Source organism: Plectropomus leopardus, chromosome 5 (assembly GCF_008729295.1).
Source record: "Plectropomus leopardus isolate mb chromosome 5, YSFRI_Pleo_2.0, whole genome shotgun sequence".
NCBI classification, from domain to species: Eukaryota; Metazoa; Chordata; class Actinopteri; order Perciformes; family Serranidae; genus Plectropomus; species Plectropomus leopardus.
In genome coordinates this window covers 27,042,697-27,060,788 of record NC_056467.1, presented here as the reverse complement: position 1 = coordinate 27,060,788, position 18,092 = coordinate 27,042,697, and the positions used below count along the sequence as shown (strand labels likewise).

The following is an 18,092-nucleotide window of genomic DNA, read 5'->3' as shown; positions in this document are numbered from 1 at the left end:
AAAAAAACTACTTGTGCTTTGCCTTTGGATTCACAGAATTAGTGAAATGTATCACATCAAAGAGCAAAACATACACAATTTACTTTCTAGCTAAAAAATAAAAAAAATATAAAAAAAAATAAAAGAAATGTTTTTTAGATGCATTTAAATTTTGTTTTTATGAAGATTTTACTCAGCCATCACATCTAATGATCCTTTTTATCTATTATCCTTTCATCTATAATTTTGGCAAACAACTCAACGCTCTGATTGGGACGAGTGCATAAATAAGTCTCCTGTATTAGCAGCTATTTTGGAGACTTTAACAAAACAGAGCTCGAGTGGATTTCGTGAACCTCCTACTTCCTTCCTCAGCAATCTTCATCGTCGTCTCCGCCTGCGTCTTGTGTGTTGTGTAGGAAGGCTTCCTTCTCTGGGGCCATGGGCTCTCCGGTTATTGTGCAGGCTGGTGTGTAGGCACTGGATGTGGTCAACACTGCCTCTGCACTGTTGCGAATACCATAGCCAAAGTAGATAAAGAAACCTGTGAAAACATTGAGGTTAAGACATTCATTCATTCTCCCCACACAAGTACAACAGAGATAATATTTGATATTGATGGTCCATAATCCAAAGTACCTAAAACCATCCAGATGGCAAAGCGCATCCAGGTTCCTCTGTCGAGCTGCATCATCAGATAGACGTTGATGAACATACTGATGACTGGGACAAAGGGCAGCAAGGGGACCTGTGAGGAGAGAGTACGTATTAAACATTACAACCTTCAATACTGAGAAAAGATACACTCAAAAGCATGTAGTTATGGGTGATATGGACTTCATGAAAAATGGATGAGGCAATGTTGCAGAATAAACCCTGAAAATATGCTCTAAACATCACTGTAAATACGGTTGAGAGCATTAAGACTTTTAATAAAAGGTGCTGTCATTTTGCATATAAAACAATTCTATATGAATGATAGTTCAACAACCTTAATTGATATTTCCAATGGTTCTACATGTTTTTGGCAAACAGTATGTAGATATAAAGTAAAATAAACATTTCTCTACATCATTTTTAGCTAATGTTAAAATATTGTGCAGCACCTGCCCATAACAGTTTCAATACTATTGAAACATATTGGCCAAACATTATATTATATATATATATATATATATATATATATATATATATATATATATATATATATATTTATATTCCATCAGTTATTAGACTGCCAACCAATTTCAAAAACCTGCTTTAAATCTTTAATTATTTCATATTTTCCAGGCAGCCATTGGATTCCATTCATTTCACTACAGCATGGAAATATTTTAATGTAGTTGCAACAAGTCTGACTGCATTACCTTGCATTTACATTCAAGTAAGTTTCAGGTCTCTGTGAGTTGATTTTAATAAGATCCTGAACTGAAGAGATTGCAGTCAATTTGAAAACCCATGGAGTGCTTCGTAAATAGTTGGCAAAATGTCAAGTACACTTATTTGGTATTTCTTGGACTGAAAGATACGTAGTCATTTAGCAGGTTATGAGCAAAAGTAAAGTTTAAAGAGCAAACCTCATCTTTTCACTGTTTGCTTTGTTAATGGTTGCTCTGTTCACTGCATTTACAGCAATTCAACTACAATTAAACCTGTTTTAACAAGGTTTTTGTTTTCAATGAACTGTGTATAGAGGGGGTTTATTGAGTTTTGCAGAGGAATTTACACATCATGCTTATCACACTCTGACAAAGTCATCTTGCATGTGTGACTATAAAATATTGTGAGAATACTCTCTGGCAAAAGAACACAGTGTACCTTGAAGGCAAGCTTGGCCTTGCTCTGCGGTTGTCTCCACACAATGAAGGTGAAAATCAGACAGACCACCATGATAACACAGAGGACAGGCACTGACCAGGATGCCAGCCCTCCTTGAACAGCTACAACACTGAAGACACACACCAAAACACCTGGTGGGAAGACATTAAAGAGGGCTCATCAGATGATTTGCTGAACCACTAACAAGGTAAATTATTTTTCCAGTTTTCTGTGGGCTTTTTCTCACCGAGGACGCTGGTGCAAATGTTGACGACAAACCCAGACAGAGGTGATGGATCTGCGTTTGCAGGGAAAAGAAGGTTCTTGATGGTGCAGCGATCCTCCTGGTGTGGTAGTATGTCAATGTTCCCTTCATTATCCGCCTCAGCCATTTCCGGTTCATCATTAGTGTTTGCCATCTCATAGGCCGCACTGGGCTGTGCAGGCTGGTACCTTCAGAAGACAAAACAGACTTAGAAACAACAAAACTGACCTGCCTGACTAGCATCTGACTGGGGATTCCCTTCCCAGTTAAAGGATGCACAAATATTGTGTATTTTAGCCTCTGGGCTCCTGTCCACCCTAAACTGCATGTGTAAAGTGAGAGGTGAGTACTACCTGAGGACCAGCACACAGGCAGCCACCAGAGTGTAGGCCAGCAAAGTGCCAATGGACATGAGGTCAACCAGGTCTTTCAAGTCAAACAGGAAAGCCATTACAGCTGCAGGACACAAAAGAGACAAATACTCAAAATCAGCAAGATGAGAGACTTCTTTAAAAAAGAAAAAAAAGCACATTTTCGCACAATATAATGCAGATATTGTAATTTTTAGATCATTTATATACATTTTCAAACTGTATAACTCCATTTATTTGCAACTTTATATGAATTTACCAACATCCTCCTTCCTGTAGAGGGCATTGTTGCCTTTGGCCTCATCGTAGTTACCTACCAGACATAAACCCAGCCACCAAGGTGGAGATGGTGGGCGTCTTCCTCTCGCTGACACGTGCCAGAAACGAGAAGAGCAGACCATCGCGAGCCATAGAAAAGATAATGCGTGGGAGCGGAAACATGGAGCCAAGGAGACTAGGCCAAGGATGAAAGAAGATGGAGGAGGAGGAGGCAGAGAGTTTTAACTTTTAGAAATGTTTGGGAACCTGGCTTCACACAGGGCCTTAACAGCAGCCCGACATCCTGATAAATAACACAGGATGTGACATCTGCAGCAGCACATTTATGCTGTGTGACCATGTTGATTTTCATCAAGCGCTCGTGTTGAGGCCATGGGTACCAACAGCATCCCGTAGGGTTAAAGGGTGATAGGAACCAGTTAGTAGGTTTAGGTCATGACCTCACCTGCCACAACACCAGATGTTACGGTAGCTGTTAGAGGGGTTTTGGTTCGTGGGCTGATTTTGGCCAAACATTTGAAGAGCAGGCCATCTTCTGCCATGGCCCAGATCACTCTGGGCATTGGGAACATGGAGCCTAGTAAGCTAGTATGGGAGAGAGAGAGAAAAGCATGCCGTGCAAGTGAATGCACACAGTTAGAAAATATAACAGGGGACTGACACCACAACGTTGAAAGCACACATTTACAATATTGTTTGCTGTAGCATTAACATTTCCTATAACTAGAACGAAGTGGCCAAAACCACGAAAACTGCCCCTAAAATTAATGCTGCCATCACATGCTCCTTGGAAAATATTGTACTTCTCAGCTGTACAGTCGTAATTACGACATAAGCACATTTAAGATCTCAGGTCAGAAAAAAAGCAACAAACATGAGCGCTACAAGTAAAGAAGGTCCTATTTTCGTGGCTCATGTTTTACCAAAAGCAAATAGCATAAGGCTACTTTGTGCTTCAGCAGCAGAATGAAGAACACTCATGTAGTTGACCATCTAATGATGAATTTTGCAAATTTCCTTGCTATTTAATAATAATTTAATATTCTCTGCTTACAATCTACTATAAAACAATAAAAACGTAACACCCATGCAAAAAATATCCATGCAAAACATAATTCTATTAGACCCGAAAACTACAAAACAATTTGTACTCCTGCCATTGGTTTGACACTTTTCCACTGATCTACAGGTAGAGCTGACACACTGTTAGGCCCCTCACTCTGTCTTGGAGGCTGACAGCGTCATCAGGCACCTCGGTGACATGGGAGCGTCATCAGCCTGATCACGCTCACCTGGGCCTTCTCAGGCTGTAAATACTGGCTTAGGTGTTGACTCGTTCTCTCCCTTCCCACAGCAGACATCCACCTTGCAATGTTGGTTTGGGTGGTTTGTTCATTTTCATATGTCTTAGTTAATAAATTATCATTGTTTTTACTAAATCTCTTGTGTGGACTCCCTCCTTGTCACATTCACTGAGCCAGTTTGTTACACACATCAAGAAACACAGCAAGGCACTGACAAACTGCTGCAGTGTATTCAACACTTTTGTTAGACCTTCAGCATGGGTTTCGATGACAAATACTGAAGGTAAACAGGACTTTGTTTGCTTTCTATGAAAACTCCACAAGGCATCTTTAAGTATGTTTCATAACTTTGTACATGCACATGTTTCATAACCTTCATTAAAGGTCCCATATTGTAAAAAGACATTTTTACATGTCTTTTCTTTATTACATATTAGGTATAGGTGAAATGCACACAATCGTTATTAAGAAACTGTTCACTAATAATAGTGTTTTTTGAACACAGAGCGTTTACATAGCATGTCAACATGTTCTCATAGAAACACCAAATACAAGCATGAACCTGAAAATGAGCATAATGTGGAACCTTCAATGAAGTAATCACCAAAGTCACTCTCTCTGGATTCAATCCAGTCTTTTAAACTGCAAAGTAAGTGCTTTTAAAGTTTTAAACTAGTTCACTTTAAGTATTGAATTTAAAAAAAGATAATATAAAAATTCTAAAGTTAGTGTACTGGACATAAACTATTCATCCCTCAAAAAGGATGCAAACATTTACAGGTCCTCTTTGAGTTCTCATGCTGAAAGGCAGGAGAGCCTCTTACCTGGTCGACAGGGCACATAAAGAGCCAATGGCCACTGCATAAGTGGCTCCCTCCCAGCCCACATACTTAAAGGCCACTGGCAGTGGGCTGTTCTTGTCCAACAGATAGTAAGGCATCATCATAGTGAGGGCTGCGGACACACCGAAGTATGCCACAAAACAAATAAGGAGCGAGGCCACGATCCCGATAGGAATGGCCCTCTGAGGATTCTTCACTTCTTCTCCTGGGGAGGAAACACAACTGGAGATGAGAGACGATGGAGATCAAATGTGTTGCTTTTTGATTTAATGTATTTCCTCTTACCTGTAGTGGCAATGCAGTCAAACCCTACGAAGGCGTAAAAACAGGTGGCGGCACCTGAGAGAACTCCAGTCATGCCAAAAGGCATAAAGCCGCCGACACCAAGACTTTCTTCTGTCGGTAAGGAATCAGACACACTGAAAGCAATAGAAACACAACAGTTGCTTATCTTAAAACAGAATACACGAGCATATCATTAGGCACATTATGCATTTTGGGAATAAGCTCTTCATTTTACCCACTTGAGGCTAGAGTTGCTGGTGCTATTGAGGATTTCTTCAGGGTTCAAGTTCCAGTTTTTTAGGGTTCCTTTGACCAGGCCAGATATGATCATAAACAGCAGCACCAGTACATTGATGCAGGTGAACACTTTATTTACCAAGGCTGACTCCTTTACTCCAAATGCAAGCAGCCCTGCAAGGAGTTGAAAAATGACAATGAGAAAAATGAAAGCCTACAATGTCAAAAAGATCAAACATGTGAGAGAGATGAATCGCGTCTCCTCACCTGTCAGGGTGATTATGATGAAGACAGCAAATATGTCTGGATACTCAGCCAGGATGCCTGGGGCATTCATGGTCATGTAGCGTCTGCAGAATATCTCAATGTGTCTCCCAATCAGCTCATCAAAGGTTGCGCTCCATGCTCTGGCCACACTTGAAGTTCCTGTGTGGAGAAAGTATTAATATGAATCCAATGATAAGTAGTGTAGCAACCTTTTCTTATTATTTACCGTGTCTCACCAATGACATAAGAGAGGATGAGGTTCCAGCCTGTGATAAAGGCCCACAGTTCTCCAACGGTCACATAGCTATAGAGGTAAGCTGAGCCAGTTTTGGGGACACGGGCTCCGAACTCGGCATAGCACAGACCAGCCAGGACGGAGGCGAGGGCAGCGATGAGGAAGGAGAGGACGATGGCGGGTCCAGCGCTGTCCCGGGCCACAGCGCCAGCAAGCACGTAGACTCCAGCACCCAGCGTACTGCCGACGCCCAGGGCCACCAGGTCAAACGTGTTGAGGCATCGAGACAAGCGGGAGTCCTCTGTGTTACAGTCCACAACCTTCACCCGCAGGAGCTGCTTCCCAATGCCTTTTAATGTTGCAAGAATCATCCTGGCTGGCACCTGAAGCTCGACAGAAGATTATTTACCTGTTCATAAAAGAAGACAGAAATGACGGAGCACTGAAATGGCTACATATCAACAGACAACAGAAAAGAACAAGAAACTATGGTGCCACTCCAGTCTCAGATCAAGTAACTCTTTGATCCTTGTGCTTCTGACTTTGATAAGAGCTTAGCTGATCAATACCCATATACTATGATTGCAGATATTTTGTTGTGCTCTTTTTTTCCCCACTGGCACTTGCAATAAAGACACCCCCAAATTCCTCTGCTCAAACTTGTATTTAATGATCAGTGATGGAGGCTGTTGCTATGAGGATTTCCACGATGTCACAAGATAACATGAGAACATTACTGACATTGCTATTGGTGTACAGTATTCTGCATCATGGTGAACATTACCCCAATTTAATAAACAAACTTACAACTTCATTCACTTCATTCTTACAGCCTTAAAAAGTCTCTGATCAACAGGAGTTGCAGATGACACAGCAAACTGCTCACTCACAGGAAATGATCTTAGATATAGACACCTTTGAGTTTTTCATATCACTTGCAGTTTTCATTAATGTGATGCATGCATGCAAATGTACCATCTACCAACTTCACCTTGAAAGAAAATAGCACTTTAAGTATAGAGCTATTCATCTGTGCACAATGACAATAATCCCAAAAGTCTTTGTGCCATATCATTCTAATTAAAAAGCAGACATTTTTTGAATAACAGGATGCACAAACAATTGCAAATATGTTACTTATACTTGTAACTTCTACTGTATTTACACTACAATTAAAGCCACAGGGAAAGAGCCTGAATAAGCAGAATAGCTGCGTCTGCATTGTTAGTTCAATAAATAGTTATAGCTTGTACTTAATTAAACAAACTATTAGCATTGACTAGAATACAATGAGCACTGTGAGCTTCATATTTGCACAATGTTTTAGATTAATAAAATGTCAAACTACTAAATATATGCTGTGCATTTAAATTTGCAGATCACAAGTGCTGCTCATGCTCATTTCGTTATCCTAATTGTTTCATATTTGCGCACTAACATTAAATTCTAATGATAACATGCCAGCATTGAATATGTCCAACATAGCCTCTGATTGAACATAAAACAGTACATATTACATTCAGCATTGTAAAAAAAACAACAGGTACGATCCCTCGATATGTGACTCATACTACAAACTATTTAGGCACCTCTTATGTTTACAGAACTGCACAAGCTACAGAGACATGAAAGCTTCCAAAAGATATTCTGTTCCCTTTTTTTAAGTGCTGTTACCTGTTTCAACATACATTGTTCCAGGTTAGAGTGCAGGCAGCAGTAACACGAATGTGGATGAGCCTACTTGAGATATAAAATAGTTACTGACTTTTTTGCCTCATCAAATGATAATGGTCAGCAGTAATGGACATATGTTATATTTCACAGTTGTTTATCTTAAATCAAAACAGGAAAAAAGATCAACTAAACCACGATGTTGCCAGATAACCTGGTGCACAAAACGTTTCATAACAGCATCATCTGTAAAACAATTACACTGTGATATTTTGGAAATAGTGTGCAGGGCATAATCCTGACAATCCAAGATCCAATTTCAAAGCCTCTTCCTAAACAGCACAGCAGAGACAGTTACAGAGCAATAATGCATGCGAGTACTCACTTCCACTATACAAAACAAAATAGGATCTTTCTCCTTCACTAAGATACAGTCACTCTTCCTTCAGTTTATAAATCCACTCAACCACATTCTCCAAAGTGTTGCCGACTGCAGACTCATTCACATTCAGCTGAGGATGAATAGGGCTGAGAGAGGCGTTTACAAGTGCTGGTTTGACACGTGACACAGACGCCTCTTAGTGTACAAACCATTCAGGTGTCTGGCTCACAAATAGAATGGTGACACATCACATGGCCTCAAGACACTCAGAGCAGCTGTGACGGCAGCCGTATCCCTCCGTGCAGGACCGACTGACTGGCAGGCTCCACTCATTAAACTCAAGTTATAAATACAAGAAAAAATACAACTCAATTGTTCTCTTTTACCTTCTCACAGCAGAAATACAGTAACTTTAATTTTGATTAATACTTAAGACTGGGATTCTGGTTATATAACTGGAATTATAATCAAATATTTCCAGTTTTATAACCATCATCATGCTCTGATAATATGCAGAGGCACAGACCGGTATTTCCACTACATATCAGGAAGTGGTGTGTGTGGAAAATTCTTTGAAACGTAGAAAAGATTCAAGGACGTAATGAGACAGACGTTTCATTGGGTGAAGTTTGTTTAAGCAAATATGCAGAGGCCACCCAAAGGAAAATCTATAAACTTCAGAACAGTTCTCACAAAAGTCAAAAATGTGAACAAAAGTAGGACATGAAAAACGTGTCCTTATATGTTGCACAAGCGAAAACATTTGTTACATCGCAGAACAAGCAAAGGGGGGGGGGGTTGGGGGGGGACAAGAACAGGGAAAGGTTCATGGCGGAGGCTCACTGTAGCGTGCACAAGATGTGACATGCTGTGGATGAGCTAAAAAAGGAGGGTGGGCAGGATAGAACCTAGCCCTCCTCTCAGCCAATCATCGAACTTAGCACCTGCTGGTGGCGCACAGGGGGCATGTGGGTGAATTTGGAATGGCAGTTAGTCACATGCTCGTCACTATTTGGCCTTTGGCAAAATACTTTTGCTCCTTCAAACGCCTTTTATTTTAGCTGTGACATTGTTTATACACATTGGGAGGACAGCAGAGTCACAATAGCACATCAGACTAGACCTTTATATACTGTAAATATGAGTCCAATCTTAATTTAGTGAACCTCATATCAAGAGCAAATTGGCTCAGATTTTATTGCATTAGTATTTAGACATATAGTCTTGGCTACAAAAATGACATTGCTATTGATTCTCTTCATGTAAAATAACGTTAATGATTCATTACATTTTTAAATTACTTATTTGCACTCAGTCAGGCATTGACCTGTGAATCAGTGGGACAGACACGTGCACCAGGGAAAAAACATTATCAAAGGATGTAGTTATGCAACTTGACTATTTCCAAACATAAATTTGAGAAATGCTGCTGACTGCCTTTAATTACAGTTTTCCCTGCATGAATGTAAAAGGCTCCGCCAGTAGAGAGCCAATTTAGAGACCAACCAGCTCCCACTTGGCATGTGAAGGGTATTTAGCAGCACTACAAAAAGCCCACCTGCCCATGTGGTGTAACACGGGGACGGAGCAAACAAAGTGCCATGTGAGGGTGGTCATAAAACAGACAGCTTACACAAGTCAAACAAACTTTCCTTTCCAGGGATTAAGGTGTTACTGACATCTCTAGAGCCATAATGACCTTGTAACATTAAAGCTATGAAGGACACAACAACAACAACAACAACAACAACAATAACAACAACAACAACAACCAGCCACTGGAAGAGGAACAACAGCTTTTACTATTCCTAGTTTTGCTGATGTGTTCATACCTTTACAGACTAGAGCCCAGATCTTGTTTCTTGACCTTGTGGAAGAAAAAAGACATTTAAAAAAAATCAATGTACCAAAACCACTTAAAACTGAAAGTATCTATTTCATGAGGCAGGTGGATAAATAATCAACAAGGCCTGAATATCTCAATTTCTTAGCAATTTAATGCCTGAACACACACACACACACACACACACACACACACGCACACACACACAGAGTGCAGCCAATAATAGTATCATCCATGATGCGGATTGAGAGATGTTGACTCCCTGGTTCAGAGTCAGGTGCTGCGACAAAAACAGTCCACCTGTCAGAGCTCAGCTGACGTGACCTTGCAGGCTCCTCACTGTTTGTGTTTACATTCTGTGTCTTCCTCTCTAGTTTGTGACTTAATCGTAAATCGAAAAATGACACATTGACACAAAGTACAGCATCTACGCAATAACATTCATCCCCAAAACATGTGTGACTGGTATTATGTCCACACATCTGAAGGTGTCTAATTTACAGGAGTCCACAGTGAGACAAGTGACCACTGGTTGGCAATGTGTTAGTAATAATACTCCTAAATTTAAAACACAAAACAACTAATAAATCCAAATTTATTTGGCAGGTGATCACACTGTGTATCTAAAAGGACCAAATTATCATTTGAATTAATTTGCTTTTTTTTCTTCCTTACTTTTTAGAGTAATTTTAATGCAGAGTTGGCTAATATGTCAATTCAATTCAAACTTTATTTGTAGAGCACATTTAAAACAATGTCAGTTGACCATGCTCAGATCAATCAGGTGCCAACAAAGAAGAGGTGAGTTTTCAGCAGAGACTTAAAGGTTTCTCTGTTCTGAGCAGTTTTTATGCAGATGAGTAAGCTGTGCCAGAGCTTAGGGACAGTTGCTGCAAAGGCTCAGTCACCACTATTTTTATGTGTACTTCTGGGAACACCCAGGAGCATCTGATCAGAAGACCTCTTAAAAACAAGCAATATAATTTTTAAATCAATCCTTAAATGTACAGGTGGCCAGTGGACAGATGCTAATACCATACCGGCGTGATCTCATTGTTTTTGCCCAGTTAAAAGATGGGTGGCTACAATTTGCACCAACTGCAGGCGATGAAGTGATGGCTGATCTACACCCACGTACAAAGAATTACAATAATCTAGCAGAGAGGTTACAAAAGCATAAATGACTCTCTTGAGATCTTTGGGGAAGAGCATGTCTCTCGTATGTTTCCAACAGACCACAAATAGTCCTAAACATGTCACTGTTTCCCAATAAGGCACATTATTGTTATTTATCTATTTATTGACAATGAACTCAGCTGGAGGAGAATATAGACACAAGTGTGAAGAATGCAAAATACAACCACAAAGTTGTACAATGTTGTATCGTTGTCTTCTCAACAGCAGTGATGAAAGATGTAACGCCACAAACTTATTCAAACTATTTCTAATAGGTTGAAGCCTTAAACCAATGTTTGGGGCAAAGATATCAACAGCCAATGTCCATAAGTGACACATATCACTGTGTCATGCTTTGAAATGTAAACAATTACAAGAACCAGTGGTGTGAAAGAGTTTAGTGAGGATGCTGAACTGTCCTCTGCGAAATTAAACTTGTAATTTAACATCAGACTCAAACATCGGCTGTATAATACAGGATTTGTATAGTGCATGTTTTATTCTGGTCAGCTTTTAATTAAGGTACTCTTCTCTGAGATTAAACACTGTTTCTCAGTCTGTTTCAGCAAATTCTGTGTATTTAGGGGATTTATGGGATTAACATAAAAAGTACTAGAGACCCGATAAAAGACGCTGGATGGAATACAGAATAATGATTGTGTTTTTGTAGAGGATATTTCAGCAGTCTTTTTATTGCAGAAGTTCCTCTGTATTTGTTCACACAGATAATGCTTTCTTGCTGAGCTTCAGTGACAGAAAGAAAGTTTATTGTAATAAAAACACTATAACTTTGGAAGATGTGATTCAACTACCTCAGACTTCTGAAGCCTCATATACTTTGGATAAACTTTAAAATGCATAATGCATGTTTTGCACATAATAAGGGCTGTAGATTTTGTTCCTGTCTTTAACATTGTACTCATATTAGAAAAGAATCTCTCCAGTCAGGATGAACAGGAGGAGGAATCATTACAGCGACCAACAACACTTGCACATATGGACACATGAGTAGAGGAGAGCGGGGTCAGCAACTATACTTACGACATTTACCATTTTAACACTCAGCAACACACTCTTTATTTTCAACCTCAAGAGGGGACTATTCCTCACGTTTTATTCACAGTTTTGAAATCTACAGCGTGTAAGAAAATGCTGGGCTTTTTTTCTATTTTCTGGACAGTTACCTTGGGGCTGTTGGGACAGTACTGTTTATTGTTTCTACTTTATTACAAATGAACAAAACATAAGCAAAAGCAAGACAAAGGCATTTCCTAACTGAATAAGAAAGTGTGAAGTCACTGAGTGAATGTTTGCTGCATGAACTTCAGATAGGCCTACATTCCAACTCCTGGTCATATTTTAAATGTGAAGAGTTCAACTATTTAGCTTTTTTTAAAACACTGAAATTGTAGTTATTGACTTTTTGTGTGAAATTTAACAGTCAACAGTCTAGATAAATTTATAAACTACACGTAGCCTACAGTCAAACAGCCTACAGTAGGCTACGTGTAGTAGCTGTAGGCTACTACACGTAGCGTACACGTAGCCTACAGCCAAATTTCACACTTCAGTAATTTAGGTGAACATATTAGTTTCACAAATTTTATCTTTTTCTCAAAAAAGAAAGTAAATAAGTGACATTGTGTTCAAATTTGGAGCTTTTTTAAAGCCCAGAACAAACTGTCCCAACCAACCCAACCCAATGCACTCCTTGTACATTTTACAAAATTGTAACTTTAATTTTTGGGTTGGGCTCGAAAACGTGATAAATTGTTAGCAGACACCTTCATATTTTTAAGAATCTGATGATTTTCATTACTGTTCAAGTACTCAAATATTAAAGGTTATTCCTTGCGAATAGAAAAACGTCCCAAACGACACCACTCTCTGCCGCTTTTAAGAGAAAATGCCAAATCAAGTTACCTCTTTAAAGCAAAATGAATGATTCAAATTCATGTGAAAAAGTTGGCCTATGAGCTTAAATGGTCCATGTATCAACTTTACTGTTGATATTCTCATTTTGCTGAGGACAATGCAAAAAAAAAAAGTTTGGTTTTAACTCTGCATGACTGAAGCTAAACTTGTTTCACACAGACAGATGTTTGAAAACATAGCACAATAAATGAGGCAAACTATAGCCTATTTGTGGATCTGCATATGAATTCGATTTAAACAAATATATGGAAATTAAATGGCAAATTTAAGAGAGGATAACAATTAAATGCATTTTCAGGATGCACGATTAATCTTTAATCTGAGTCTTCATTTTCTACCCACATTAACACTTTTATCATTTGGTCATAACTTAAACTTTGTTATTACGCCATGGAAAACTTGATAACACGGATTAAAAATGGGCAAGAAATCTCAATAATTTGCAGTGTAAGTTCATATGAGTTCATTCACGCACTCTCTCTCTCTCTCTCTCTCTCACACACACATACACACGCGCGCGCGCGCGCACGCACACACACACACACACACACACACACACACCCCTGGTGGGACTGCCATTCGCTATAAAAGGCAATGTTTCTCCCCATGCTGCTCACAGCTTACGCTCTTCAAACTGCAAAGATCCACGCAAAACTACTTCTGATTAACTTCTATATTCTGTGTATCATTGGTTAAAGTCTTCGCGTCGCACTCGACTACTTTACAGTCTGCTTGAAGAGAACAGCTAGCTTTTCTCAGATGCCCTCAGGTTATATTGCATCAGCCGACGGTTGCTTCCTCTACTCTGACCATGTGTACCGCTTCCTTACGGGATCCTGCAGCATGGCTGAGGAGCAGCCATGCTGTTACTTCACCCCAAACAACTTTAACTCCAAAGACAGAGTCAACACATTAAACTTTAAACGTCTTACCTTGTTGGAGAAGACGCCGATGACAAACAGCTGCTGCCTCTTTCAGCTAGACAGCTGGTTTGTGGACAAGACACACACACACAAACACACACGCGTATGGAGGTCCGGCAACACACTACCAGTGAGAGATGAGATCCGCCCTGCTGTCTGTGACTCCACCCGATTGTTACACCAGAATCAGATTTTGATTGCTCCTTTTTCCCGCAAGCACGACTTTTGAACACCAGGCGGCGCTCTTTACAAGCAAATGCGCCTCCAGTTCCTCCTGTGCTCTTTGAGGCATTTTGAATGGTGATCAGAAGGAGCAGCATACCCTTGTAGTCATGTCTTAATTTTAATTTTGGCTCTGTATCAGTATGCATATGTTGACACATCTTTCCCTGCTTGCTTTCATGGTTACACACAAACAGTTGAATCAGCACGGGACGATTATGGATGGCTTGTAAGGTTGCAAAAGTCTCATTTGGTGGAGAAACAAAGCTGTTACGCTCCATTCTCTGAGTTTCCTGCTGTGGAGCGGTGCCGTGTCGTGATCCTCTTATTTCAGCCGCTTTCTTGATATATAGGCCCAAAATCTACACCGGGATTTAGGATTATCAATGCAAGGAGATCCTTACAGACCGCTCAGCATATAAAAAGGGAGCCACACCAGTCATGACTAAGCTCCATCCAGCCTGGGATGGACGGATTCCTTCCATCCAGATCAGTAAGTTTTAGGCCCTGGTTGTTGAAATGAGTTGAATATTGTGGTTTCTTCATGATTGTCTTCTTTGCTTCGACTCTTAGTACTACATGTATCAAAGCTTACTACCTAATTGGTAAGAGAAGCACTACATGCTGCCTTATCTGACATTTCTAGATTTATGGTTGACTGCCGCTCACCCTGTGGACCAATTGTGGATCTCCTTGATAAATGGTTATTTTGAAGTAATGCAGTTCCTGTGGGACTCAGAGAAGGAAGTACTTCATAAGAAATACTTGCACGCTCCCCCACACTACATATCACTGCATTTTGCTCCTGTTAGATACAGTATCTGTGCATTTCTTGTGGATCATTTCCCACCCCATGAACTTATCAGAGGATTCTGTATTAATGCAGTTTCTACTAGTGTGTCCCAGTTCTGGTTCTTTGGAGCCTGAGTATTGATGGTTTTCATTCAAGCTGTTTAATGAGGACTGAATAGACACGAGATACCAGGAGAATGCATTTAATTACCTTGTACAATGGAAAACAAGTGGCACTTAGGGTCCCAAAGATCTCCATTGGATCCAGCTGCTGCCAGTGTTTTGCATAAAGATGAAAAACTGACTGTAATGACAAAAAGGATATCAGCACACACCATTCTCTGCCGGGCCAGACAACAGTCCCTCCTCCTCTCCCGGAGGCCTGAGTGCGCCACTAAGGCAGCTTGATTCAGGCACCAGTGATCTTTACAATCATATCAATCACAATGAAAGTGAAAAACTCAAATCAGTTTGACCTGGGAGAAACAAGACTCCCTCCTTCTCAAGCTTTTGATACGAATACTCTATTGAGAGGATAAGGCACAGATAAGTGTCATTTTTTTAACCCATATCCCAAGTTGCTGCACTTTTCCCTGGTCTAAACAAAGGTGGTAGCCACAAATGACATATGTTTGTGCTCTTCTACAACGTGTATTTGTATTTGTCTATATTGTACTCTTTGCTCATTTTGTATGGCTCATATAAAATGAGCAAGGAGATATCTAGACTGGAAATACAGTCAAAAGTTGAGAAATGGGTTAAACGTGTTTAAACGTTTTTTTTTTTTCAAATCTAGATGTTTAAAGGAGTCTTTGAGGATTCCGTTTTTTCAGAACAGCGGTAATTCTTGTTAAATGACCTTCTGGGTTTTTTTAAAGATCACCGGGTTTTTATATTTTTGGGGGAGATGGGATGCTTAGCTCTGTGACTTAAATGTAATGGCAATACATGAGAGGCACAGACATGGGGTGACTTCAAAACTATCTTATTTACATCTTGTATCCTCTGGTGATATGATTTGAAAAATGATGCTGCTCATACCTCTTCTTTTTTTTCTTTAGTACTTTTGTGAAGCCCTTTTGTGTCTCCAACATAACACCAACACTTTAACTTTCATATAGTCAAGAGTCCTTTGATTTGTTGTAATGAAAATGTCCAACAAACCAACCCAAGAAATGAAACCGTTGACTATATTATATAGGAGGCTAAAGTTATTAAGGATAGTGTTTTCCCATCCTGGAAAAGTACAGCTGTACTAAAAAGCACCAGGTTCCATACTGTGTGCCCCCACAGAATAACTGTTCAAAAACAGCTATGAAGAGTACATGTGCTTTTCTTGACTGCTTCACATATTCACAAGAGGAAGGAACCAGCACTTTTATGTGTAAGTCGAACTTTGCAACTCATAGTACAGTATGAGTGAACACGCTTAAAGTACAAATGAATAATGAAAAGAAAAACCAACCTCTCTAAGAGTTCTCGACATTAATAATGTATTGCTGAACCGACTCAGCATGGGTTAAAGAAAGTTTAACTCTTTTATGCTTGTGTTTAATCAAACCTGATAGGTAGAGGTTTGACAGAATTCCTTTGCAGAAATTCACTTGGGGTGCATGCTGTTGCTTGAGCACTCTGATATCATGCTGAAAGAAAGGGAAGTCTCCAAATACCAAACACAGTGTTGACCCCCCTTTTCATGGCATTTAAGGACATTTGCCATCTTTATCTTTGACCTATGTCAACTTAACATTTCTAATTTCTAATGTGCTTGTATCGCAACATAAGCCATTATTTATCTGAAAAGTAACAGATTATCATTGCAGGCATTTTGTATCTGAGCTGCAGCAGTGTGCGTGGTGAAATCCCTTCCTGACTTGTGCAGTCTCACGGGTCAGACTCTGAAAACATCCTCTTTGTGCATGTCAAACCCCAATTCTAACTCTGACAATATTGCATTCTGCAGGATCTTCCCTCTAGGCATCTTTATCCTTGTGAGCCAATATGAAAGACGAAAAGACAAACTGTTACAACATAGAATATGCTCTGTGCTTTCGGGCCTACTTACAATATCTTCTCATACAGCACATCATATATATGTCCGGGATATGTCATGGCAGTCATATCTACAGGGGTTGCACTCAGCAACATAAATACAATAAAATTCAGTGCAACATCTATTATTGTGAAGCTTTCAGCTTGCTGCAGGTATGTCAGATGGGCATTGAACTCAGGTCAGTTCTGAGGTCATAGTTTGTGGTAGTGTTGCATTATGCTCAAGGGGCTTCTGTTATTTTGTCTACTGTTTGAACAAATTTGCATGGTAATTGGATTGGACTACATTATATTGGACAGGCCATCCCATGTGGCAGCACATAAATACTCTATATAGTAAATGAGAGCCATTTTTGGAAAAAGACAGCAGGTTTTGTGAGGTGTAGGGAATTAATTATTTTAGGCAATTCCCTTTACTAAATACTTGACAGTGAAGAGAGTGAAAAATTCAAAACATGCAGCTACTGTTAACTAAGTAAGCTGCCCAGGAACCAGTGAATGAAAATGTGCAGGGTGTCGAAAAGTAAGCAAAAAAACAGAGATAAAAAAAGTCTTCAAACACCACAAAAATGCAGCCTCAAAAGAATGACCAGACAATTGAATCAGCACCTTTGTGAAACAGCCTGGACAAAAGCTGCATTGTGATCTCCCTAACTGCTTTTCATGGTGCCGCTGCTATTAAGAAGCTGCTTGTATTGATGCCAGTTCACAAAGAACCATAATCTAGTGTAAGTAGCACAAAGTGAGGATGCCCAGGAAATGGAAATTTAAGTATAATGGTCTGATGAGTTGTCTTTCATCCCCCTTACATCATGTTGTGGGAACCACTGAGGCGCTTGCTCTGTATAGTCCCATAACAACATTTCACGGTTTCTCTGGTCACCAAATGGAAACCGAAACTTTATGTTCTGGAGTGCAGAGTGCAAAGCAGATTCCTTCTTTTGTCGTCAGAAAGACTTCAGGGCTTCCCTTATTGATGTCTGGTCCAGCATTCTTCAACACACAGTTCACAGGACCAGTGTGCCAGTACATCAAGGTTTAAAGTTGCTCTTAAGAGCAAAAGCAAAGTCTTTTCTTTGATATGTTGTATGGTTTTCCTTAGCTTGTACCGACCCAATCACAAGAGAAAAATAGGGCATTCTGCAAACCAGAGATATAATACATTTGCACATTTGTGTAGCTGACACGAGGAAACTTTATGTTACAGCAATGTT

The 18,092-nt window shown here is 39.8% G+C and overlaps 1 protein-coding gene across 2 annotated transcripts; it reads right to left on the bottom strand.

The window, feature by feature from the left end:
• Positions 1–350: 350 nt before the first annotated feature.
• On the bottom strand, positions 351–13,907 carry LOC121943126 (high affinity cationic amino acid transporter 1-like). 2 transcript variants are annotated; one of them, XM_042486546.1, is made up of 13 exons: positions 13,822–13,907; positions 9,768–9,802; positions 5,884–6,291; positions 5,648–5,806; positions 5,383–5,554; positions 5,144–5,277; positions 4,841–5,063; positions 3,158–3,297; positions 2,416–2,518; positions 2,045–2,250; positions 1,798–1,949; positions 619–727; positions 351–523 (listed from the first exon to the last, which is right to left on the bottom strand). In XM_042486546.1, exons 3-13 carry the CDS (start codon positions 6,251–6,253, stop codon positions 351–353), a joined length of 1,941 nt encoding a protein of 646 aa, XP_042342480.1. In that variant the 5' UTR covers positions 6,254–6,291; positions 9,768–9,802; positions 13,822–13,907. The 2 variants fall into 2 exon arrangements, with proteins under 2 accessions (XP_042342480.1, XP_042342478.1); XM_042486544.1 differs by lacking the exon at positions 9,768–9,802.
• Positions 13,908–18,092: the final 4,185 nt, after the last annotated feature.